Source organism: Portunus trituberculatus, chromosome 38 (genome assembly GCF_017591435.1).
Source record: "Portunus trituberculatus isolate SZX2019 chromosome 38, ASM1759143v1, whole genome shotgun sequence".
Classification (NCBI taxonomy): domain Eukaryota; kingdom Metazoa; phylum Arthropoda; class Malacostraca; order Decapoda; family Portunidae; genus Portunus; species Portunus trituberculatus.
The window spans coordinates 2092501-2119083 of NC_059292.1; the positions used below are offsets into that span (position 1 = coordinate 2092501).

The window sequence follows — 26583 nt, forward strand, 5'->3', positions numbered from 1 at the left end:
CACAACCCCTCGAGTTACATCCCGTACCTATTTACTGCTAGGTGAACACACCCCACACATTAAGAGCCGCGCCCATTTGCCTCGCCGCGCCGGGATTCGAACCTGGCCCTCTCGATTGAGTCGAGCGTGCTAACCACTACACTACGCGGTGTGTGTGTGTGTGTGTGTGTGGATGGAGGGGTGTTTTTTGTTGGTTCAGAATTATAAAAATTATAATGACAATGATAAAAAAAACAATGGTAGTAGTAGTAATAGTAGTAGTGGCAGCACCAGCACCAGTAGTAGTAGCAGCAGCAGCACCAGTAGTAGTAGTAGTAGTAGTAGTAGTAGTAGTAGTAGTAGAGAGAGAGAGAGAGAGAGAGAGAGAGAGAGAGAGAGAGAGAGAGACAGAGACAGAGACATACACGCAAAGAAACAAAGAAACACATAGTAATACATGACACAAACCAGTTATAAGAATGAACAACAACAACCCCCAAAAAAGCTGACAAACAAAAAAGTAGAAGAAGGAAAAAAAGGAAGGAAGGAACGAAAAAAGAAATGAAGGAAGAAAACAGAATGACACAGCAAAAGCGGGAAGGAATGAGAGCGTGACACAGCAGGGAAACTTGAGCAGGGTGTCACGAAGCAGGGAATGAGGGAGTGAGTGAAGCAGAGAAGAGAGAGACGTGAACCAGAGAGCAGTAACTAGGGACCCTGCTTTTATTTATTATTCCTGGAGGTGTGGAGGTCGAGGATGTAGAGACGAGGAGGCGAGATGATGACGAGCGTTTCCTGTCTGTCGATGCGGGAGGGCGAGGCTTTTAATATGCCAGAGAGAGAAGCAGGGCGAGGTGATGGAGGGTGGTAGCGGGACACACACACACACACACACACACACATACATCGGAGTTTCGAGGAAGAGGAGGGAGAGAGAAAGAACTTTGGTGCTTGATATGGAAAAAAAAAGCGTATATCTTTTCTGGGAAGGAAGAGATGGAAAAGCTGTCAGTTTAATGCTTGATATGAACAGAAAAAAACTTATTTCTTTTCGGGGAAGAGAGAGAGAGAGAGAAGCTACCAATTTAACCTCTTCAATACTGGGACCGTTTTTTACCTTGAGATCTGTATACGATTAGATCATATTATTTACATTGGGAAGAATCTATGGAAGTAAAAAGATCATTGGCCAGAGTCTTCCTATTTCAATCCCCCACACACAAGTTTCTGAAGCTGTACGAAATCGTCAAATAGTAAGCACAATGAATATGAAAACACGTCATGGTACTGAAGGGGTTAATGCTTGATGTGAACGCTTACAACTTGTACTGCTGTGGAATAAAGCTTCATCTTTTTTTCGGAAACCCAGTGACGATTGTTTCCTGTGATGTGTGTGTGTGTGTGTTTGTTATGAATGAAGGGGAAGTTTTAGTGTTACATGTTTATTTTTAGTTTGGGATGCACGAGCTGGCGATGGGAAAGTGATGGGAGGAAGGGAGGATGACGGTGGGGTAGTGATGGGAGGGGAGGGTGGTGAAGGGAAGGTTATGGGAAGCGTTCACTGTCTTCCGGGGGTGATGAGGTGAAGGGGCGTAGGTGGATGGGAAGGAGGGGGGCAAGAAGTAGTACACCGCAGGGTTGGCAGTGGCAGGATCTGTGTGTGTGTGTGTGTGTGGTTTTGGCACTCTGCAGTGGGACTTCCCCTGTGTGCCACGCCTCCAGTCCTCCCCCACAACCCATCAACCACCCAACTACTATACCCACCCGTCCACCCATCCACCCATGCCCCTTTCCTGCACTCCCACCTGCACTGTACCGTCCCTTGGTCACGTGGCATCCCTGGGTCATCAACCACACACACACACACACACACACACACACACACAGGCAGGGGATATGTGTACACGACCTTCGCTGTGTCACCCTTGCGGTCATACCACTAAGCCACTTAAAATCCTCCTCCTCCTCCTCCTCCTCCTCCTCCTCCTCCTCCTCCTCCTCCTATTCACGGGATTCAGAAGAAGTCACTCGTGCAGCTAATAGAGAGAGATGGGGGTAGGGGTGGCTGTCAGTGACGTCACACGCACGTAAACATCCCATCACCCTCGTTGGCTCCCTCCTGCCGCCGCCGTGCCCCGCCTGTCTGCCCATGTTGTCGCCACGCCTCGCCTCACCACTCGCGCTTCACTCACACGCTCCTCAGTTACTCCCAGGGCACGGTACAGAGCGGACGTGTACCTCTCTCTCTCCCCGTGCTTCCCTCACTTAAAACCGGCCCGGACGTCCCTCTAACAGACTCCATTACACGTTTTGGACTTTGAGTGTGCAAGTTTTGAGGAGTTTGGAGGCTTGAAAGAGATAGAATAAGGAAGTTGTTTTGGGAAGTTGGTCGTTCTGCAGTCATTGGAAAAGTTTGTTCTGGATTTTTGTTGTGGTTTTTCTTCCACTCGACTCCTTCAAGATGGTTTGCTTCAGTCATCTCAGCAACGCCAGTCATCCCTACCATGGTGAGTGTGTGTCTGTCTATCTATCGGTCTGTCTGTGTGTTGTTTAGAGCAATCAAGACTTGTATACAGGCTACCCCTATGTTGTTGTCATCCCTCCCACTCCTCCTCCTCCATCACCACCACCACCACCACCTCTCCCGTCACCATTGAATTCATTCCTCATACTTTAGCTCTCTCTCTCTCTGTCTCTCTCTCTCTCTCTCTCTCTCTCTCTCTCTCTCTCTGTATGTATGTAACACACACCTCATGCACTTGACATTCCTTTCTTCTTTCTCCTCCTCTTCCTCCTCAGCGACAACATCAACAAGATGTCTTTTGCATACACACACACACACACACACACACACACACACACACACACACACACACACACACACACACACACACACTCACTCCTACTTCGTCACGAGTTCCGGGGCAGAGGTCACGGTGGGTGAGGTCGTGTGTGTGTGTGTGTGTGTGTGTGTTCCATCCTAACCCAAACAATCAGGTAAGGATCGCGGGATAAGTTGGTGTTTGGACTTCCTTTGTATTCCTCCTCCTCCCCCTCCCCATCCTAAGCTGCGTCATGTTTGCCACCTCTACCTCACTTCATCGGACGGACCTTAATTATCTCTCTATCACTTTCCTTCCCTCCCTCGCTCCGTCCCTCCCGCCATTCTCCCTCCCTCTCCCCATCCTCCCACTCGCCCTCCCTCCCTCTCATACTCCTTATCTCCAAATATCGCGGAACTTCCCCCTCTTCCCCTCAACCCCTGTGGTCTGTCGGTAAGGTAAGGGAGGGAGTCTGGAGGGTGAGGAGGGGAAGGGGGCGTGCCATGAGTCACCTCCCCGCCCCACTTTGAGGTCATCACAGATTCACCTGGAATCCCAACATGTGTGGCCTCGTGTGTGTGTGTGTGTGTGTGTGTGTGTGTGTGTGTGTGTGTGTGTGTGTGTGTGTGTGTGTGTGCGCGCGCGCGCACCTGCGTGTGCGAGTGCGAGTGTATCCTTACCAGTTTTTGCCGACGTGAGCTGGCGATGGGCATGCTCCGGGCGACCTCAATGCTCCCTGTGCGGCCTGTTTTGTGCGGGGCCTGCCCGGATGACGAAATGTTACACTGGATGCGTAATCTTGCCCTCAGAAGGATAGTAAGAGCTGTTGTACTCCTTGGATGCGTAGTTTTGAGAGAATATGATCGAGGTGTGCCAGTTACGTAAAAAAAAAAAACATATAGCGTTGTATAGAAAGTGTGTATTACATCAATCAAGAACTTTCGTGTCCATTAAGTAAGCGTATAGTTTAAGAGAGAACATGATCGAGGTAACTTGTAGATTATAGAACTCTTATATAAAAAGCGTGTATATATTGTATTAAGAACTGCATCCTTTAGGTAGACGAAAATTGAGGTAAATTAGAGAAAAAGTCCATGCATGATATACTGCGAAAGATTGCAATTAAAAGCTGTGTTATTTGAACTTTTGTATACTAAGAGAATCAGATAAAGGAAGGATAGAAACAGGATGCAAAATAGAAACGGTATGTACAGATTCCCAAAGATCAGTAGTGAGAGTAGAACAAGAACACAAGAACTATAGTGCGTTGAAGCTTGGTGGATGTAGCGAGCAAGGAGGTAGAGGCTGAAAGGGTCTGTCTGTAACGGGATGGCTGCAGGAATAGGCCGGGGTATCAAGGTGTTGCTGGAAATTAGACACATTTACGAGGAACAGGTAATGGAAAAATGTAGGTAGTCTGTGATTATGTGGGAATATGATTCAGGAAGCGCCGCGTGCAGGCCTGCTGGTTTTTTTTTTTTTTTTTTTTTTTTTTGTGGCTTTACTCGTGTTCTTTGTGTGTTTAAGAGAGAGAGAGAGAGAGAGGGGGAAGAAGAGCTGGTGTGTGTGTATGTGTGTCTTTAGTGCCTTTAGAAGAAGAGCAGATACCCTAAACAGACACTGACAGATGGGTACATGTAGCGTGGATAAAACAGCAGCATGCAGGTTTAGAGAGAGAAAGAGAGAGACTACACACCCACTCCCACTCAAGCATACCAGGTCAAGCCAGATAGGTGCAGAGTCCAACAGGCAGACTTATATACAGAGCGCCACTTGAAAGACTGCATAACCGCCGTGAGTGACGCAAGGAACGCTGGCATTCTCATTGTCATTGTAATGCGTTGAATAAATACACTGGTAGGTTCCTTTTTCCATGGCTTTGTGATTAATGGGCGTTCACGTTTGCCTAGATACGTTTTCAGGACAGTAGAGAGAGAGAGAGAGAGAGTATTTTTTCTCTTTAACCTCTTCCAGTACAAGGTCATCATACATACCTGTTTATACATACATACGCACAGATATACGCACGTAAGAGTACCGGGAAGTGTGTAAGAATGGAACGCAGGTGTGCTCCGGAGAATATGTTATCCCTCCACACACACACACACACACACACAGAGAGAGAGAGAGAGAGAGAGCGCCAGAGCCATGCACGTACACACTCACACATTGTACACGTGCCTTTCATACATACTGACCCAAGCTCCTTTTAAAACACACACACACACACACACACACACACACACACACACACACACACACACACACACACACACACACACACAGAGCCATGCACGCACACACACACACATTTACTCACGCACCGCTTGCTGTCAATTAGCGTGGATGAGGATGCGAGTTTTGTGTGGCGCCGGGTTGGCACTGAGGCGGGGGCGGTGGTGGTGCCAGCAAGGGTCAGGTGCCTTGGTGGAGAGGGACAGGGGAAGGGGGAGGGAAAGAGGGACAGGGAGATGAGGAGGAGGAGAGGGAGGAACGTGACAAGTGGGAAAGAAATAAATAGCAACAGGATACGTAAGAGGCAAAATTTAGAGAGAGAGAGAGAGAGAGAGAGAGAGAGAGAGAGAGAGTAGCAGTAGCGGGAGTGGAGATAAGCGTCTGGAAGGAGGAGGAGGGGAAGGGAATGCGGAAAGGAAGGAGGGGGGTGATGGAGGGACGCGGGAAGAAGTGGTGGGTCTTCCGTCACTCGTGGTCACTGAGGCGTCCCAGACAACCTTGCCTCGGGCCCTCCACTGCTGCCCTCACAAGCCTCCCTCCCTACCCGCGTTCCTTTCGTCTCTCTTTCACCCTCTCATGCCATCCCTGCCTTTCTCCTTCCCACTTCAGAGAGATGGAGAGAGGAGTGTTCTTTCGCCTCTTCCACCTTCTCCCTGCCTTTCTCCTTCCCTTGTTTCCATCCCACTTCAGAGATGGAGAGAGGAGTGTTATCTCGCCTCTTCCACCCTCTCCCTACTTTTCTCCTTCCCTTCCATTCCACTTCAGAGAGAGAGAGAGAGAAAGAAGCGGAGGAGGGGGGAACTGCTGCATTACATCCAGTCAGGTATACACCACTATACCTGCATTCCTTCTCTTCATTCCACTCGCGTCCCAAGGGGGTTTGGTTGGGTATGGACGTGGGGAGGGGAGGGTAGGAGGAGCTTCGGGGGGTCAAGGATGTTCGGGGGAAAAGAATTTGTCCTTTGTGCTGGGGGTAGGAGAAGGAACAGAGAGAGGGGGGGGGAGACGGAAGCTTACTTATTGTATATAACTTTTCTTCTTATCTGCTTATTTCTCAGTGATTACTTCTGAAACTCTTAAAAACACTAATTTAGCACTACTTGCTTGCCTGAGTGTGTATTTGTGTGTGCGTGTGTGTGTGGGCGCTCGCCTGTCTGTCTGACCGTCCGTAAGTGTGTCTGGCATTCCTCAAACACACACAGGGCTTTCACCGTGACTGTTTTCTAATACCAGGGATGACTACTAAGTATTTCAGCGGCTTTGACCCATCGTTCTTCGCTCATATTTCCGAAATAACCATTCACATCAGCATGATATATTAGCACAGCCTAATTCACACCCTGCCCTAATTTTTGACGTTATAGTGCATTCACATGTGTATTTATTTACGGTGTTTACTCTTGACATCAAATGTCTCGCAGCCGACACCCGTGAAGTAAATCGAACAAGTGAAGTTGTGACGTCATCACAAACTACCTCGTGTATCCCATCCTCCTCCCCTTCCATCCTTCCTCCCCAATTCCTCTCTCTCTCTCTCAAAAAAAAAAAAAAAAAGTAATAATTGAATACCATGCGCACCCAGAGAGGGAATTGAATAACAAGTTTATACGTATGATGGATAGGGAAGTTATGATAATAACTGGACATGCATTTTATTTCATTCCATACCACTATGGATAAACATATGGTGGGGGGGGGGAAACGAGGGAAGGGGAGGAGGATGGGGATACACGAGGTAGTTTGTGATGACTCACAACTTCACTTGTTCGATTTCCTTCACGGGTGTCGGCTACGACACACTTAATATCAAGAGTAAACGCCGTAAATAAATACACGTGTGAATGCACTATAACATCAAAAGTTAGGGCACGATGTGAATTAGGCTGTGCTAATATATCATGCTGATGTGAATGGTTATTTCGGAAATATGAGCGAAGAACGATGGGTCAAAGCCGCTGAAATACTTAGTAGTCTGGTTCTCAAGGAACCCTGGCTGAGCTATCACTGGAGACCTGAGAACACCCTGGGAAGCCCGCGTGACTGCCGCTGCTATAGGCTGGCTCCTGCTCAGTGCTGTGCCGCGAAGCCTAACTGCTGAGTGGTATGTCAGGGCAGTCACATGGGCGTGCTGATTAGGTCCTCCGCTTTCACTGTATTGTTAGAGAGAGAAAGTGAAAACAGTAAATAGAGAAGACATAAACACCAGTACATAGACAGAAAAGTATGGCACAACCTGGGCAACCAACAAACAGACAGAAAGAAATATCAATAGACGGACGAGGAAAAAGTAAGAAACAGGGAAGACAAACAAGCATATAGACAGACGGACAGACAGAAACACCACCAGGCAAGCGGGCGAACAGATAGAAACAATAAAAGATATTAGAGTGAGAAAATTACAGACAAGGAGACAGACAAACAAACAGGTAAGCAGACAGACAGACAGACAGACAGACATGTAGGCACGTCCAGGTGTAATCCCTATGCGGCAACTTTGTAGGAAGTAGTGGCGCGGCACGTCCTTGCCCGTCCTTGCCCGCGGCGACCCGGCGTGCCCTGGCCACCTGGAGGGGTGAGGCGAGGCGGGGCGGGATTGGGCGGGGTGAGGGGTGGGCCAGGTAGGAACAGGTGTGAGTGTGGCGCCAGGAGCAGGCCTCGTGTGTGTGTGTGTGTGTGTGTGTGAAGATTCGTCATGTTCACCCTTAGGGACAAGAAAACGCAAGTCACACACACACACACACACACACACACACACACACACACACACACACACACACACACACAAGAGGAAACCGACCCATTACCTCCCTCTATATCAACACCACCAGTACCAGCAACAGAGAAAGAGAAAGAGAAACATTCCTACCCATGTCATAAAACGGTACTCCTTCCAGCGCTGGCAACTGTGGCCGATGACTTGGAAGTGTACTTATGGCAACACTGGCGGGGCAGCTGTGAGTGAGGTGGGGTGGGTGGGGTTGTCAGGTCAGGGGAATGGAGGTGGGTAGGCAGTGGAACCCTCGTCAGATGGGTGGTGGTGGAAGTGGTGTTTTTATTACCTATACTTCTCTTGTTATGTCCAGGTGTTCTAATTTAGGGTGGGTTTAATGAGAGAGAAAGAGACTACCTGCATTAAAAACTCAGGAAAGAAAATCAAATCGTATACTGTTTCTCCAGTACATTAGCTCATACGGGTGAGAGTGATATTTCCTTGCATAGAATGAGTAGAAGGAAGAGAAGAAAAAAAGTTATTCTTCATGTATCTTTTAAGAACACAACATTTTTCGTACCCCTGTTTTGTTTCCCTGTTCCCTGCCGTGCACACTTTTCCCCCTCGTTGCTGCTTCCATTAACAGTTCATTACCATACCATCGTGCTACGTGTCGCTAACCATTCGTGTGTGTGTGTGTGTGTGTGTGTGGCAGCGGAGCGTAGCAAGGAGGTCAAGGGATTAGATTGAGAGAGAGAGAGAGAGAGAGAGAGACGCCACCACCACAAACGACTGAATCTTGTATATCCCTCTGAGTCTTGTACCGTCACGCACACTGTTGCGCCGCTCTCTTATCTAACACCACTTGTGACGTCCGTTATTAAAATTGCATATGCTGCTTATCATCTAAACGAAGTACATTGTGTCACTAAGCCTATACACGTGTGGCAGTCCTTCAATACTCTATATATAATCTGAGCACTAGTAAAATGATAAAAAAAAAGTCCATTCCAGTCATTTTGTTCATACCTCGCTTCTTACTCACGTCAGCAGCTCGGCTTGTCTTTGGGGGGATCAACTTACTCAAACCTGCATGCCTTCTTGTTCGCGTCATCCACCGTGCTATTTTAGGATCATTTTCTTCATAATATTATCTTTCTTTTCAATACCACAGCGTCAATCTTCGTGCCATTGTTTCTCGGTATGTTGTAGTACCGTATCTGACGTGTTGAGCGTCTTATTAACAAACTGCAATGGAAGTTGATGGTTTAACCCCTTCAGTACTGGGACGCATTCTTACCATGAGTTTTGGGTATGATTAGATGATTTTACTTACATTGGGAAGGGTTTATGGAAGTCAGAAGATTAATGGCCAGAGTCTTCACTATTTTAATCCCCACATAAGTTTCTGAAGCTCTTATCAAATCACCAGATAATAAACAGAATGACTATGGAAACGTGTCATGGTACTGAAGGGCTTAAAGAGTGTTTTTCATAATTACTAGTGTAGTTTAACAAGGAATCGACATCAGTATGGAATTGTGTACACGTGGGAATCAGCTTAATCCTTTCTAACCCTTACGAGAGAAACTATTGCGTCTCTTGGTGTACAGGTGAGTGGTGAAGTAGTGTACGTTGAAATCTATAGCGTAATTGTATCGCGGTGTATCAAGAGAACGATGGGTTATATACGTGAGAAGCAAGTATATTAGGCAAAGAAACAGCATTATTATATTCCTTTATAGCATTAATATCCATGTAACTTGTGTCATTGTCAGTCATATAGGCAAAAAAAGATCAGAAAATTCTCTTCTCTCTCTCTCTCTCTCTCTCTCTCTCTCTCTCTCTCTCTCTCTCTCTCTCTCTCTCTCGTCATAGTTACTTATCCGGACAAGGAAAATACTTTAGACAATTTACTCTTTTATGCTTAGTTCATAACAGATGACGGGCACTCCCTCTGACGCTCCGCTGTGAGGAAATGCATCCTGCTCTTGTTTCCTCGACTTTGTTAGAATGGACCCCCCAGAGAAGGAAATCCTGCCACTTAGTCACTCTTTCAGTCTTTGGTGTGGGAATACTTGAGAGAGAGATGACTGTGTGCCTGTATTTGTTTTCTATACATGCCTCCAGTTTTCTCTCTCTCTCTCTCTCTCTCTCTCTCTCTCTCTCTCTCTCTCTCTCTCTCTCTCTCTCTCTCTCTCTCTCTCTCTCTCTCTCTCTCTCTCTGGAGGTCGGCAGGTCGGAGCTAAAGTCTCTCTCTCTCTCTCTCTCTCTCTCTCTCTCTCTCTCTCTCTCTCTCTCTCTCTCTCTCTCTCTCTCTCTCTCTCTCTCTCTCTCTCTCTCTCTCTCTCTCTCTTCTCAGTTTCTCCTGTCTTTCAAATTAGGGCATGACAAGGACTGGACACACGTAAACATAAACAATGGTTGCAACTATTTAAAGGGACCAGAGAGAGAGAGAGAGAGAGAGAGACGGGAGGGTGAACACACACACACACACACACACACACACACACAAACACACACACGAGCGCGCGCGCGCGCGCGCCTGTGACCGTGTCCTTGGTGTGGTCAGTGGTGTGTCCATTGAGCAAGCGAGGGTATGTGGTGTGGTAGTGGCGGCGCTGTGTTGACGAAGGGCCGCCGCGGTGACGAGGTGACAGCTTCTCAGCTTGACGTCACCCGCCCCCTCTGAGCTAAGCCTTTCCTTCCGTCCTCCGCCCCCACCGCTTGAGTTTCGTGAGCTTGTGTTATGAAATGGGTAGAAAAGATTGGCTTCCTGATTAATTATTTAAGCGTGTATCCTTCCTTCCTTCCTTCCTGTGTGTTTTAAGTTTTTATATATATTATATATAGAGGTGCTTTCATTTCGTGACGTGTTTTATGTGTCAATGTCACTGCGGGGTGATGTTATAATGGGGTTTCTTTTCCGTCATTAGTAGCCACCAGTTTCCAGGTTTTCCCTTATTGACTTGCGTTTTGAATAGGCGGTCTGGCGGGGAAGTGAAGTGAAAAGGAAGAACGTTATGTGGTAAGAAAAGTCAAATATCGTAACAGTGATGTGTCGGACGTGTGTACAGGAACTTGCGTTTTGAGTAGTTGATTTAGCTGAGAGGTGAATCGAAAAGGAAGAATGTTATGTTGGGAAAAAGAGTATCGTTAGAGTGTGATAATGTATTGGCCGCGTATTTATCAGTTCTCTTCTTTCTTAACTCCTTCAGTGCCATGACACGTTTTCATATTCATTCTGCTTACTATTTGGTGACTTAATACAGCTTCTTGAAACGTATTTGGGGGGGATTAGAATAGTGAAAACTCTGGCCATTAAATCTTCTAATCTCCATACATCTTTCCTAATGTCAATGAAATCGTCTAATCACACCCAAAGCGCATGGTAGAAATGCGTCCCAATACTGTAGGGGTTAATGTACTACAATGGATGGTATTTTCTTGATTGACTTAAGTATTGGCGATTTCGTAAAGCCTTTTCTTTCAATATCTTCTTTGTTGCCCTTGGCCTGAAACCCTCTATATAAATTGACAAAGTAGAAAATAGTAGGAAAACAAATGATAACGACTATAACATCCAGTTGAGTGTGGCGCTTCTCAGTCAGTCAGGCCAAGGAGTCACTGGAGGCGAGGCGACGGACACCTGACAGTATCATCTCACCGCGTCAAGGTGTTGCATCCGCCTGCACACACACACACACACACACACACACACACACACACACACACACACACACACACACACACACACACACACACACCGCGTAGTGTAGTGGTTAGCACGCTCGACTCACAATCAAGAGGCCCGGTTTCGAGTCCCGGCGCGGCGGGACAAACCTCTTAAATGTGTGGCCCCTGTTCACCTAGCAGTAAATAGGTACGGGATGTAACTCGAGGGGTTGTGGCCTCGATTTCCTGGTGTGTGGAGTCTGTTGTGGTCTCAGTCCAACCTGAAGATCGGTCTATGAGCTCTGAGCTCGCTCCGTAATGGGGAAGGCTGGCTGGGTGACCAACACACGACCGAGGTGAATTACACACACACACACGCACACGCACACACGCGCGCGCGCGCTCGCGCGGCACTGTTACATCCACGCGTCTTAGTGAAATGGTCTGAGCAGGAAGGTGGTGTAGAAACCGGAAGAGGGACGAGGAATGGGCTGCGCAGAGCTGGAAGAATGGGGAAGAGTGAAGGGGTGTCATGTAGGAGGCCTTCACACACACACACACACACACACACACACCGCGTAGTGTAGTGGTTAGCACGCTCGACTCACAATCGAGAGGGCCGGGTTCGAGTCCCGGAAAGCGGCGAGGCAAATGGGTAAGCCTCTTAATGTGTGGGGTGTGTTCACCTAGTAGTAAATAGGTGCGAGATGTAACTCGAGAGGTTATATCCTCGCTTTCCCGGTGTGTGTTGTGTGTGATGTGGTCTCAGTCCTACCCGAAGATCGGTCTATGAGCTCTGAGCTCGCTCCGTAATGGGGAAGACTGGCTGGGTGACCAGCAGGCGACCAAGGTGAATTACACAAACACTCTCTCTCTCTCTCTCTCTCTCTCTCTCTCTCTCTCTCTCTCTCTCTCTCTCTCTCTCTCTCTCTCTCTCTCTCGTGTGTAACCGCATTTAAGAGTTCCCTTAATCACGGCTCTCAAACATATTAATATTTCTCTGATGGGAGTTCCAAAATAGAGTTGGTCCACGAAGTGTTTGGATAAAGTCGAGTGAGCCTGGCGAGGAGTGTTGCTTGTGCAGTTCATCAGAAAGCATGTCCTGTTTTATTCGGTTACTTTGTTTGTTTTTTGCCAAAGAAAGATGTAAACATTCCTTGATTGTGAGACTTTCCGCTCCGTCCTGTGATGATCTGGAGGGTGTAGCACGTACAATGATTAAAAGATGAGGAACTGTTCACATCACGTCCGTGCAGACAGATACTGTGGTTAGCGTAGCGGCCTAGCAGGGCCCCGCTGAATTCATCATGTTTGTGTCCTTGAATTACCGAATCGGGCGAAGCGTCAACAGTTTCGAACGAGTCGTTTAACGCTTCGCTGTCAAAACATTCCAATCGTAGGAAGGAGGCGGGATGTGAATGGCTCCGTGTCTCGTGGCGGCGTGGGGCAAACAATCACTGTTGAGGTGCTGCTTCATACTCTGCCGTCTGTTCTCTGAGGTCAAGTGTGGACCTCTCGAGACTAGTGTTCCTGCCCGTCACACCCTGCTCAAGCTGGTGTCTTAGGATGAGGCCGATTCCTGCCATGTAAGTAAAAAAAAATACATATATAAATAAAAAATCAGTCAACTACAGCCGACTGTTAAGAAAACATTCTGCAGCTTGGAACTGCTTGAAGTAAAGGTTTACACGCTCTCGCCGTCGTCCTCTTGCTTCGCATGAACAAAGAAAGCAGTGTGCAGTGAGTAACACTATACTGTTTACTGTTGCTTTACTGTTTACTGTTGCGAGTCGAGTTTAAGCCAGATGATGAAATTTTGAAGATAGTCCAAATAGATTAATTGGTCATTGGGTAACAGTCCTTAAGTAAGTCTGTGTGCCACTGCTACAGCGTGCGACACACACACACACACACACACTGAGTGACAATGGTGTCACCTCACAGCGAAGCGTGCTTTAATCCAGTTGCGTGTCTCGTTGGGCTTTGGTTACTTCAAACTGAAGACCCTTGTTATTGTAAGGCCTCGAAGGAGAATGGTCTCGACTTGCTATTGTGGCAGGTAGTCATGTCACGCTGCTGCGCTGTCTTGGAGGACACGTGGCCCTCGATGACCCCCAGGACGTCAAGGCAAACTTGTGATGTGCCGAACTGCCGAAGGAGCGATTGTTTCACAGCCTGGTATTGATTTGTCTTCCACTTCATTGTACGACATTGCCCTTGTATTATGACATTGTGTGTGTGTGTGTGTGTGTTAAGAATGACACTTGCTCGACAGCGTTAATGATAAATGGCTTTGGTGTTCGGATATTACTTATCAGATACGATCAAGAGTTTTTAAGCACTGCGCCGTGAGCATGTCCGAATATGCAGATTTGAAAACTTATACTCATGTAAATGTTATTGCGCGACAACACACACACACACACACACACACACACACACACACACACACACGCTCGTGACCGTAGGAAGGGGCTACACGATTTGATAGAGGGTGAGAAGCAGCTTGTATGAGGGAGGGTGTGTGTGGGGGAGGAGAAGGTAGGGGATGGGTTAGGCAGTGTTGGCGGATCAGGGTGTGAAGATGGGAGGGGGTGGTGGGGGTGATAAGAGGCTGCCTGCTGATAACTGCTGCTCCTTGTGTTCAGTGGAGCTTTGTGTATCACCCACCCCACACACACACACACACACACCCGCCGCACCCAGGCTGGCCCAGGCTCGCCCTCGGCCTCACCACCACCTCACTTCACGGCTATGGCTCCACTGACAAGGCGGGGTGTGTATCTCTCAGCCGCGCCCCTCCACGTGACCAGTGGCACCAACTCCTGTTCGACTGTAGTGACTTGGTGAAATTGTGATCTCATGGCCCAGCACTGTGACTTGGTGGTTGGGACTAAAGAAACTGAACTGCGCCGGAGTGTTCTCGAGGCGCAAGTGTTGGCCCGAGTGACGTGGTGGTGCAGCTGAGGTCAGGGAAGTGATTGGTGGTGCTCCTGAGGGCGGAGGCAGCGAGTGATGGATGCGGTGGTGGAGCGTTTGTGGGACTGCTGCAGGTGCCGGCGGCGTCAGGACAGTGATGGTAATGGATAGTGTAACCATCGTTCATGATGCTGCTGCTGCTACTGCCGTGGAGAGAGAGAGCACATTCTTCTGTACAAGTTATTCGGATGTTTTGTTATGCGTGTTTATTCTGTGAAGCACGAAGTTCACAGCTGTTCCTATGTTGTGTGCTGTGCCGTGCTGTTTCATGTCTTAAGTGTGGTGCTAGTTATAAGTGTTATTATAAGTAGATTGTGTTGCCTGATTAGACGGTAATGACCTTGTAGAAGATGCATGATGGCCTGACACAATACATCTTCCCCAGGCGAGCGGGTGGTGGAGCCCTATGGAGGCGGCGTGTCAGCCCAGCACGCCCATGCCACGACCACGGCTGGAGGAGGGCGGGGCGCACATGTAAGTGGGGAGGCTGAGGCCCCGCAGCCCATTGACCCAGCCATATTGACTTCCATTGACCTGGAGAACGACCACCCCCGCCACGAGATGCCCGTCACAGACACACCCCAGCTCCACCACAACCACCACCACCGCCACCACGACCTCAACCACAACGACCACGTGTTTGTGCACAAGCCGCCAGGTGAGTTGCTGCTTCTCGTCCTCAGCGAGGCTCAAGTGTCTGTTTTATCTCTCTCTCTCTCTCTCTCTCTCTCTCTCTCTCTGTGTGTGTTTGTGATAAGGAAGACTTTTGCAAACCATGTGAGGACGGAGCTGGCGGTGACACAGCCTTGTATGTAGGCTCGGGGCATGTCACTACAGGAAGTGGTGCGGTGGGCAGATTTTGGTATGCACAGCACGTGGCGGGGCGGGGTTGCATGCCCAAATGAATCTCGCCGCGCCGAGACTTGCGCACCTTATTTCTCTCGCGGAGTTGTATTCTTGGCGCACTTAATGACCGGAAGGCTCCTGGCCATCCCTGGAGTGTCCTCTCCGTAATTTTAATACTGCTATCTTGTGGCCTTGAACAGCATCTTACTTCCTGGGCGCTGGGATGGAGGAGGGACACCGCCATTACCCAAAACTCTTATCTTTTAATGTTTCCTTGACAAACAAATGATTTGATCCAGTATTAGTAACACAATAGAACTGGTAGGATAGGGATTAGTGTCGCATTCAAAACCATGATTTTCATCACACCACCATGCAATGTGGCGTGTACGTACTAATCAGCCTTGTGCTTGTTCCTTGACAGAGGAAGGTCGGCCGGTGGGTGGGCGAGCAGCTAAGTACGTGGTGCACGACGACCATCCGCTGGGGATGGGACATGACAACTATGCCTTCGACAGTGAAACGTCAGGTCAGGACATTTACAGCTATGACCCAGGCTACAGCTCTGAGAGGTCCCCTGAAGACGAAGAGAGACCCCCACTCTTCCATGCAGAGAACAGAGACAGTGATGCTGAGGAGGAAGACGAGGAAGATGAAGAGGACGATGAGCAGCTGCAGTCCACTAACTTGAGGCTGCATCCCGGCCACTGCCTCTCCAAGGAGGATCTCATGAAGCTCCTTCCCTTCATCAATGAAGGTGAGTGAGTCGCAGCAAAGGTTCTTCTGGCTTCTCACAAATTATTGCCACTGAGCTTCGCTGAGAAGATACTAAACATGAAATATTCTATTACTGTGAAACAGGACTATAGCCTAACAATTCTGTAACTGGCTTGAGGATTAAGATTTGATATCATGCAACAAGGAATATTGGTGAACTAACCACCTGTTGTACTTTGCAGGAACTATTTTTGAGGTGACTGTGATCAAGAACTTACGGGGTTTGGGGCTGGCAGTGTGTGGAGGCATTGAGAGCCAGGGGCCCTATGCTGGCCTTATCCGCATCAAGAAGCTTTATCCCCAGACTCCTGCTTGGCTCTGTGGGCAGCTAGAAGTTGGAGATGTCCTGCTTCATGCTAATGACAACCCTCTTACAGGTCTCTCCAGTCATGTAAGTCACAACTCCCTATTTTACCTCTTACCTATTCTCCTGTACATCATTTCCTCCAAGGCTTTTTACACTTTGTCATGCAGTTTCCTACATACTTGCAAGCCCCCCTCCCCCACTCTCTCTCTCTCATATATATATATATATATATATATATATATATATATATATATATATATATATATATATATATATATCCATACACACACACACACACACACACACACATATGCTGCTATTCTTGTTATTCTTCATTATTTGTCAATAACTTGGTGACCCATTGCAGGAGGCGCTGGAGATGCTACGGACAACAGACCGTGAAGTAACCCTTGAGGTGTGTCGGCCTCCCCCAGGGACCTTCACAGCAGGAGAGGATGTCTCAGATGGAGGGTCAGGGGTCATCAGTACAAGCCTCACCCTCCCCAGCACTAGTCACAATTACCTTTCTCCCTCTCCATCATTTTCCTCTTGTGGGGTAAGGAACTTTGTGGATTCTCAAAATTATTGCTTGAAATTTCTTGATTTTTGCTTAAGATTATGGTTTGAAATTCATCAATTTTTGTGTTGTCTGGTTGTAACAATCCTATGAGAGTGACAAGAATAATGGTTTACCACATAAGTAAGACATGCTTTTCATAGATATGTTCTCTCTGCAGGAGTTTGCTTTTCATTGATATATTCTCTCTCTGCAGGAGTTTGAGTTGACTCTTACCAAAGTTGGAGGCTCTCTGGGATTCACATTGAGGAAACAAGACAACAGCATCCTAGGACACACTATTCGCACCCTTGTTAGAGAACCAGCACTCTCTGATGGCAGGATACGGCCTGGGGACAAAATTATTTCTGTAAACAACACCAACATGTGCAATCTGAGTCATGAGGAAGCCATTGCTTACCTGCGCACCTGCCCTGACACTGTCACTCTAAAGCTTTACAGGTGAGTTTGTACATGCTCAGTACTTATGACGTAGTGACCTCTGTAACTATGATCTGGAAAGATCAGTGATATTCAGGGATAAGGAGGCAAAATTATCATTGCTTTCATCATCTCTCAATTTAAATTGAGTGCACTAAGTTCTTTTCATTGAATGTTGCAGGGATGCAATGCAGACCCCAGTGTCCCCAGCCTCCCCAACAGAGCCTGACAAGATCCTGAAGCCCAAGCCTTTGCGCAAAGAAGCAAGAGACATGCTGACAGATTTGGCCATGAGGAAACAGTCCCCTGGCAACTCCCTACACATGGGAGGTAGCACCAATTCTCCAGGAACACCTCGCAGAAGACGTCTGCAAAAGACCCCAAGCCCCGACATCAAGAGTGTGGTTGCTGACAGTGAGTATTACAATACTGACACACTGTATGAAATTATGAACATTGTTTGTGACTTCTCATGTTAACTCATATACAGGGATTTCTTAATTTATGCATGTTTAGAATATGCAATTTTAGAATAACACCAGGTAAAAAACCTAGTCATTTTTTCATATTACACAGATTATTAGAATAACATGATATCAAGACAATTAAGTTGTGTGGCTGGTTTAGTTCTGTGATGCAGCCACCAGGTGTTCCCCGCATTGCCAACACACGGTTGTTATTATTGATAGGCAGGAACCAATAACTCATGTATTCAAGGAACCAGTGAACACCATGGTTTTGAAACCACCAGTGCGCTACTTGACAGTTGCAAGCCAGGTGCGCTGGCAGTTCTGCAGGCTGTTATTCACCAGCCCGTGGAACCAATTCCTCGGGAGAATCGGTAGAGTGCAGCTTGTGTATACCAGTCTCTGAACCACTAGCTCATTGCTTGATAGTTACCTGGGCAGGGTGTTACTGTAGTGTTCTGGGATTTATGTAGAATACTGGCCAGGATGATTATAGAATAGAGTACTGGCTCCTGGTTCTGAGAGACTTGTGATCTGTGATGAATATTGAATGTGAATGGATTCCTTTGATAATATACAATGTCTGCCCCATGTAATTTTTCACTGCAGCTATTCTTTCACTTTGATGCTGTTGTTTTACTAGATTTGAATATGATGAATCTTTTTTCTAATTCCACAAATTTAGATTTAATCTCAATATGAACATTTTTAAGATATTTACTTTGATTTGAGAAAAAAAAAACTTTAATATAATAAGCAAATACATAATTGTGTGTGTTGGTAGATTAAATAAAATGAGAAGAATGATCAGTTTGGCAGGCTTAGCTCTTATGGGTGTGCACCAGTATATATACACTATTTATGTCATAGAATATGTACCAAGGAGAGTACAAAAAAGAAAAAAATGATTTTGCAACACTAGATCAGTGCCTGCTATTGGCCAATTTTTACATAACATGAATTACAGGAATGTATTCCTCGCATAATTTGAGAAATCCCTGTATTTAATTTGAGTCAAAACCTTCAAAAAATGACAATTAATCTGTAGTAGATTATCAGAAATGACAATTGATGTACTACACAATGTTGTATCAAAGTTGATACTCCATCACTGCTAAACATACTAAATACAACACTGATGAGTTGCCCTACATATGCAGCAAAAATTGAAATGATATCTGCATGCAGACACTTTGGCATCCCTAGTTGGCACTTTTGACAGTATTTGTCATTTTACAGGATGGGATTCACTTGTGAGAGAATCGGATGAAACTTTGCTGGGCAGCCCCTCTCTGGAGAAGAAGGTCTCTCTCAACAGCATCAGTGAAATTGAACACGATGTATCTCCATTTGGCGACAGTCAGACTGATGACTCTGCCTCCACCACAGTCCGCTCCAGACACTCCTCGGCTGCCTCCTCTTGCTCCTTCACACCCTCAGTGTCAGAGTCTCGTCCTAAGAGACCAAGCTTCCTAGACCTCAATACAGGACACAGCTGCCCTCGCAAGACACAGTTCACGCCCCCCCATGAGATGGATCAGTCCTTCCCCTCCCCTCAAGGTGGCCACTATCCCACTGGTGACTCTCCTGACTCTGCTCCCCCACTTACCTCAGCACACAGTGACACCCCTGCCTTCTCTCACCTGCACCAAGTGTACCACAGTGTGAATCTGGGGGTGCAGCATCCTCATGAGGACTTGACAATGGCCAGTGCTGCCTCCCACCAAAACCTAAGTGGCCTGGATGGTGATGGCCCCACCAATCAAGGTCTTCTCAAATGGAAAGGTGTTGTCTTCACACCAGATTCAGAAGATGAAGATTCTTCCACTCCTCACAGTCCAACTGGCTCACTTTCGTTGCAGAAACAGAAGGTACATTATTCATATGTGAAAAGTCTTTGAAAAAAAGTAGAAGTATCCTTAGTAAAAAATTGAACAAATAGTTTTGATATAGATGAAATAAGAAAAACGGAATATATGTTTAAGTGTGGCACTGATATCTGTTTTAGATGTGTATGTGATTATTTGATTTGTTTCTCAGCTGGTGACGTTAGAATTAAATCGTGGCTGGAACAGTAGACTGGGATTCTCACTGCAGCAGCAGGGTGACCAGACTGTTATCACCGCCATCTACGCCGACAGTGTTGCTGCCAAAGACGGACGGCTCAAGATTGGAGATGTGGTGGTGGAGGTGAGACTTGTTTACATAGTGTGGTATTTAAAATTAAGCATAGTATTCTCACTGCCGGCTACCTTAATGCGTTTATTACGTATTTACTATTTTCTAATAATTCCTTTCTTTTTCAGGTCAACAACACCAATGTTGTTGGATGGGACAGTGAGAGTGTGATTGACATGTTGAGGAAAACACGAGGAAAGATTTTCCTCACAGTTCACCAGCAGCCATGTTGATCCCATCAAAAAGGTTAGTTTAAAGCAATGGTTCTCAACCTTTTTCTCGTTAAGAACCCCCTTAGGCCATCTACTCGAACCCCCCCCAGTAATGTGACATTGGACAGATGTTAATTTAGTCACTGACACTAACTCAATTCAATATATGTAATGGTACTGCAAAGGATCAGCCATATAAGTACCTCTGAAAATCTTCTTGTGAACTCTGGGGCCAAACATCAGGTTGAGAATCCCTGGGCTGAGAATGGGACAACTGTCCACAGCTAGCTGGCCAACTTATAGACTGGGAGGAAACTGCAAAATATAACACCTCATCTATATACTCAAGGCAGCTCCTTCTCTTCTCTCTCTCTGGGGGGGGGGGGGAGTGGTTCCTGATCAGTAGAGAGATATAGAATGTTTAAAAGTATGCCACACACTACATGTTTATAAATTATACCCACAAATAAAATGTAACCTAATTCTTAACAAATTCCAGCAATCATACTTGATTAAATTAACAAATATCTCCCTTTCACAGAAGCTTGTCATCAGTGAAGGCTGCAGCAAGGCAGCAGGCCAGTTCCTGCCTGTTGGGGTGACACCTCTCAGCTCAGCAATCCAAGGAGTCATGGGGCTGGTCGTGACTGGTCATCTCTCCACAAACTATTATTCTCTGGTCAGAAGTGAGTGAGGCAACCCAAGGATCATCCCACTTTGGGCCAAGACTCGGGGAGCCTCTGTGTCACATCACAAATGTGTATTGTACAAATATCCACAATTCATATGAAGCTTTCTTCCAAACTGTAGCCATATTTATGTAGTGGATCAAAGCTTCATCCTATATGCTATACTTGTTAGCTGTTACTGCTGCACCTATCCTAGTGTACTGTTTACAACTCACTATTATAGTCTTTAAAATTCCCATCTTAAACTGCATTGTTTTCTTGTTTTAACTTTGTTGTTAATATTAAAATACTTCACCGAAATGTTACCGGCAGAGTGTTGTTTCTTACTGATGCAGTGATAACAAGTGTGGGTTGGTGTGCACTTGATCTGTCTGTGCAATAGACCAGCTTAGTGCCAAAGATTTCAGTGTTAAAATGCAGAAACATCAAAGATAATTGTTATATCAGTAGTAACAAATGTCTTGCATGTGCCATTGTCTGCTGTAAGCAATCCTCAAAAATCTAAACATTCCAGCTGAAATTGTGTACATTGACATTGATGAGGGAGCCTCATGTTTGAGGCTGTGGAGTCTTTCACATTGTAACCCTACTGTGAATATAATCAGGAACTGTTGAAGGGCAGAAGTCCCTCTCCCAGCTACTGATCAGATAACCCTTGAGTCACCCTGACAAAACCTGGTGTGTGGCAAGGCTCATGTGCTTTGTAAAGTAGGATTGGTGCCAGAGGAGTGACCCCTAGCACTTCTTCACCACTCCTCTCCTAGGCCTAATAGGCTGGCTCAGGAGTAAGATGTTAATAATGTATTTTAGGATTATACCATCTAAACTGCATAAAAGTTAAATGAATATATAATTATATATATATATTTCCTGTAGTATGTGAGTTTCACTATTCCTTTTTTTTTTTTTTTTTTTTTTTCTTACTACTGATCTAAGCACCGAGGAGTTAGGATGTGAACACTGCAATGAAAACAGTTAAGAAATACTGACCTAATGATGAACACTGCAACTGAAAACAGTTAAGAAATACTGACCTAATGATGGTGGCAGTTTTAAATCCCCAGTTAAGCACTTCTTTCATGCTGCTGTCCATTGATCTGAAAGAAATACAAATAGGAATTATGACCACATGGAAACATTACAGATTAGTAAATACTTAAGGAACGCAAATAGGTCGTCAATGAGCCGTTAGTTTCAGTATTTAGGATGTCACTAGGATCAAGTGAGGTACAGACAATGTGGAAGCAAGCAAAAATGCTGTAACCATATTTAAGAAAGGAGATGAAACCCTAATGTCTAATTATAGGCCTGTCAGCATACTTTCAATTGTAGATGAATTAATGGAGTCAATAACACCAAAGAATATTAGGAAGCATCTACACAAACACAATTTGATTAACCACTCTCAGCATGGCTTTATGAAGGGAAAGTTTTGCCTTACAAACTTAGGGAGTTTTACTGCAGCAGATAAGGGTGGTAATTATGATCTGCTATGCCTAGATTTTAGTAAAGCATTTGATAAAGTATCACATCAAAGGCTCTTGAGAAAGGTTATGAAACATGGGATAGTGGGGAAAAATATTAGCCTGGATCAAGTCATGGTTAGGTGATAGGCGGCAGAAAGTACAGTAATAATTCCGAGTGGGGTACCACAATGGGGGTCAAGCAATTAGTGGGGTACCACAGTGATAAATTTTAAGGCCATTGTTATTTCTGATATATATCAATGATTTGGATAGTGATATTGGTAAATTTGTACATGACATAAGTAAATAAATTAGGTAAGATTTGGATGCCGTCACCTTGCAGGCATATTTAAATAGGATGAATGAATGCAGTTTAACATCAACAAATGCAAAGTACATCTTATAATAGGTGGAAGAAATCTACACACTAGGTACACGATAAACAACAAGGCCCTGGTAGGTTCAGAAAATGAAAACATTTTAGAGTTAGTTTTTAAGAGTGTTAAAAGCAAAAGTTGTAGGAAGGATTTAAATCTCTTAGAATCAGTGCAAAGGAGAATGTCTAGAAAAAATAGAGGGGATGAAGAATATTCCCTATGAAGCAAGATTGAAGAAACTAAATTTCCATTCCTTAGAGAGACGTAGGTTAAAGAGGGGGCCTGATAGAAGTATTCTATAGGGGTTATAATGTAGGGGACATGAACAAAGTTCTTAGGATCAGTAGCAAGGATAGAAGCAGGAATAATGGGTTTAAGCTTGAGAAATTCAGGTTTAAGACAGAATGGGAAGGAACTGGTTCTCTAACAGAGTGGTTGATTAATGGAACGGACTCAGTAATCATGTTGTTAGTGCTGAGGCAATAGGGAACTTTAAAATAAGATTAGACAAATTTATGGATGGAGATGACAAATGGAATTAAGTAGTTTTGCTCATAGAAGGACTGCCATGTGTAGGCCTAACAGCCTCTTGCAGCTTCCCTCATTTTCTTATGTGTCAATATTGACACTGACAGGAGGTGACTGTGGTGTAATGGTTAGAACATCTGTGTGGCAAGTGGAAGGGTCCTGGATAGTCCCTGCCCTTCCTGGTGAATACCCTACCATAGCAGTAAATATATAAATTATGATCAACAAACTCTCTTCTCTAATTGTACCTATGCAAATTGTAATCACGTAAATCCCCAAGTGGATTGAAAGTGAAAGACATGCAGTTAAAGAGAAGACAAGAAAAGACAATTCAAAACATAGGAAACAATTAGGAAAACTGGATATGAAATTAGAAACCTGCCTAAAAAAAAAAAAAAATGAAGTGTCAAAGATATGCCGACACATGAGGGATGCTAAACCAGTTCTTGGCCTAATCCACAATGGGCAAAAATAGAGGAAAGGTTCTTTTTCTGAACTTCAACGTAATAACTTTTGATCATGGTGCAGTTCTCCAGTCTCATCTTCAGCTGCAAAAATCTGCCCCTGAGGAATGGTGGAGTGAATCCTTCCAGAATCTGCATGACTCTCCTTGGTCTTCTTGTCACCAGTGAGAGAGACACCCACAGCTGCTGTTTCCCAGGAGAGGGAAATCAGGGGGATGGGACAACAATCCAATACTGCAGGAAATCCCTTTGTTCAGAGACACCAAGCTCCATGTTTTTTCTTTAGTTTTAAGCTGAAAATATACAAACAAAAGTAGTATTAAGTTAATGCAAAGAATATCTACTTTGTCAGAAATAATTGTTATATAGTTGATAAATGTAAAATAAACTGCCATATTTCAAACCAGTGAGCCATAAGTTGCATCTCAGTGCAGAAGTAATATAATACAGACGTGTAATGGTTTAATTCAAATTTGAATAATTTCTTACAAGACAACAGTCAATCTTAAAGATCTTTTCGTGCCATGACTGTTAAACACACTGGCCATATCATGTAACATTCTGTGTACCCATCGTTCCCCACTGCCTTTTGACTCATATTCCTCCCCCTGGGGGTGACTGTTACGCTGTACTCAGGCTGCTTTTCACTGCTGTAGCCTACTACTATATTGCTACATAAATTCATTTTAGTTTCCTGAAACTGATATCTACTTTAGAGTAACTACATCAACTAAGAAATTCAGTGGATAAATGATAATGGCTAGGGGATTATAAATAGCATATCAAATATCCTCAATTGTCCTCCCATGCAAACTAAAAAATATGATTCAGTAAGGGTCATGAAAGGTCAGTTAGAGGAAATTGAGTGTATTAATCATTTTAAAAGTATTAGCAGTAGATTCATTAAACTTGTCTGATTATATATTTTTTAACTCAAGGATTCTAATGATTTTTTTTTCCAAACACGCAAAATTAATTATTCACCCTCTTTGGATTTAGTTACAGCTAATTTTGGTTAAAAATGTGGCCTTTTAACTGATTTCCTGGCCCTATAATATGTTGCATTGATATATGTAAGTTGGATTTTTCATCTACAGGAAATTCAATCACTCCTTTTAAATGAAGTAAATTTGGAATAATGAATGATTTAAGAATATGATCTCAGTTGCTGATACTCTTACTGGACAATTATTCTCATCCTTACAACTCCATCACAAAGACAAAATTGTGTCCTTCAGTAGCATGAGAAACTATGTGAGAGTGAGAGGCAATGAAGTGGACATTGATCCAAATATTCTGAGGCACAGGCACTCAATTTTCATGAGTAACAGCCAAGCCAGACAACCATTCTTTGCCTATGAACTTGCTTCTATGTCACCATCTTTATGCAAGCAAGGTATGATGAGAAAGACACCAAAAGCAGAAATGGGTACCATACTAAAGGAAGGCACAGAAAGCACTGATGTTTGTCCAAATGATGTAATATTCATTACTGACAGAGGATACCTGCTACATAAAAGTCAATGGCCAGTTAACACTACATAAAGGGAAGTTTGTATGGAGTGTGAGAGTTAGGTTATTCAGCACTTTGTGTTCTTTTGTATTGCTTCCAACAATACAAATTCCAATGAGTACCTGCTGAGAGCTAACCTCTTGTGTGAGTTAGACATGAAAATGTTCACTAGGTAGGATTCGTTCCTCGCAAATTGTGCCAATAAAAACAGGCTGTTGGCAAAGCTGAGGCATTGAGGTGACACAAGCCATAAGAGATACATGGTCTGATTGTATATATATATATATATATATATATATATATATATATATATATATATATATATATATATATATATATATATATATATATATATATATATATATATATATATATATATATATATATATATATATATATATATATATATATATATATATATATATATATATATATATATATATATATATATATATATATATATATATATATATATATATATATATATATATATATATATATATATATATATATATATATATATATATATATATATATATATATATATATATATATATATATATATATATATATATATATATATATATATATATATATATATATATATATATATATATATATATATATATATATATATATATATATATATATATATATATATATATATATATATATATATATATATATATATATATATATATATATATATATATATATATATATATATATATATATATATATATATATATATATATATATATATATATATATATATATATATATATATATATATATATATATATATATATATATATATATATATATATATATATATATATATATATATATATATATATATATATATATATATATATATATATATATATATATATATATATATATATATATATATATATATATATATATATATATATATATATATATATATATATATATATATATATATATATATATATATATATATATATATATATATATATATATATATATATATATATATATATATATGTGTATATACATATATATATATATATATATATATATATATATATATATATATATATATATATATATATATATATATATATATATATATATATATATATATATATATATATATATATATATATATATATATATATATATATATATATATATATATATATATGTATATATATATATATATATATATATATATATATATATATATATATATATATATATATATATATATATATATATATATATATATATATATATATATATATATATATATATATATATATATATATATATATATATATATATATATATATATATATATATATATATATATATATA

General features: G+C 43.3%; 1 protein-coding gene across 1 annotated transcript in view; it reads left to right on the forward strand.

The window, feature by feature from the left end:
- Positions 1 to 21749, forward strand: part of LOC123515063 (mucin-5AC-like) — a 136565-nt gene extending 114816 nt beyond the window's left edge. The window contains exons 3-12 of the mRNA XM_045273458.1: positions 14786 to 15058; positions 15671 to 16003; positions 16206 to 16414; positions 16698 to 16886; positions 17104 to 17348; positions 17509 to 17741; positions 19034 to 19665; positions 19835 to 19984; positions 20101 to 20218; positions 20726 to 21749. Coding sequence (XP_045129393.1) covers positions 14786 to 15058; positions 15671 to 16003; positions 16206 to 16414; positions 16698 to 16886; positions 17104 to 17348; positions 17509 to 17741; positions 19034 to 19665; positions 19835 to 19984; positions 20101 to 20205 — 2369 coding nt within the window. The 3' untranslated portion in view covers positions 20206 to 20218; positions 20726 to 21749. The remainder of the gene's footprint in view (positions 1 to 14785; positions 15059 to 15670; positions 16004 to 16205; positions 16415 to 16697; positions 16887 to 17103; positions 17349 to 17508; positions 17742 to 19033; positions 19666 to 19834; positions 19985 to 20100; positions 20219 to 20725) is intronic.
- The last annotated feature ends 4834 nt before the right edge of the window (positions 21750 to 26583 follow it).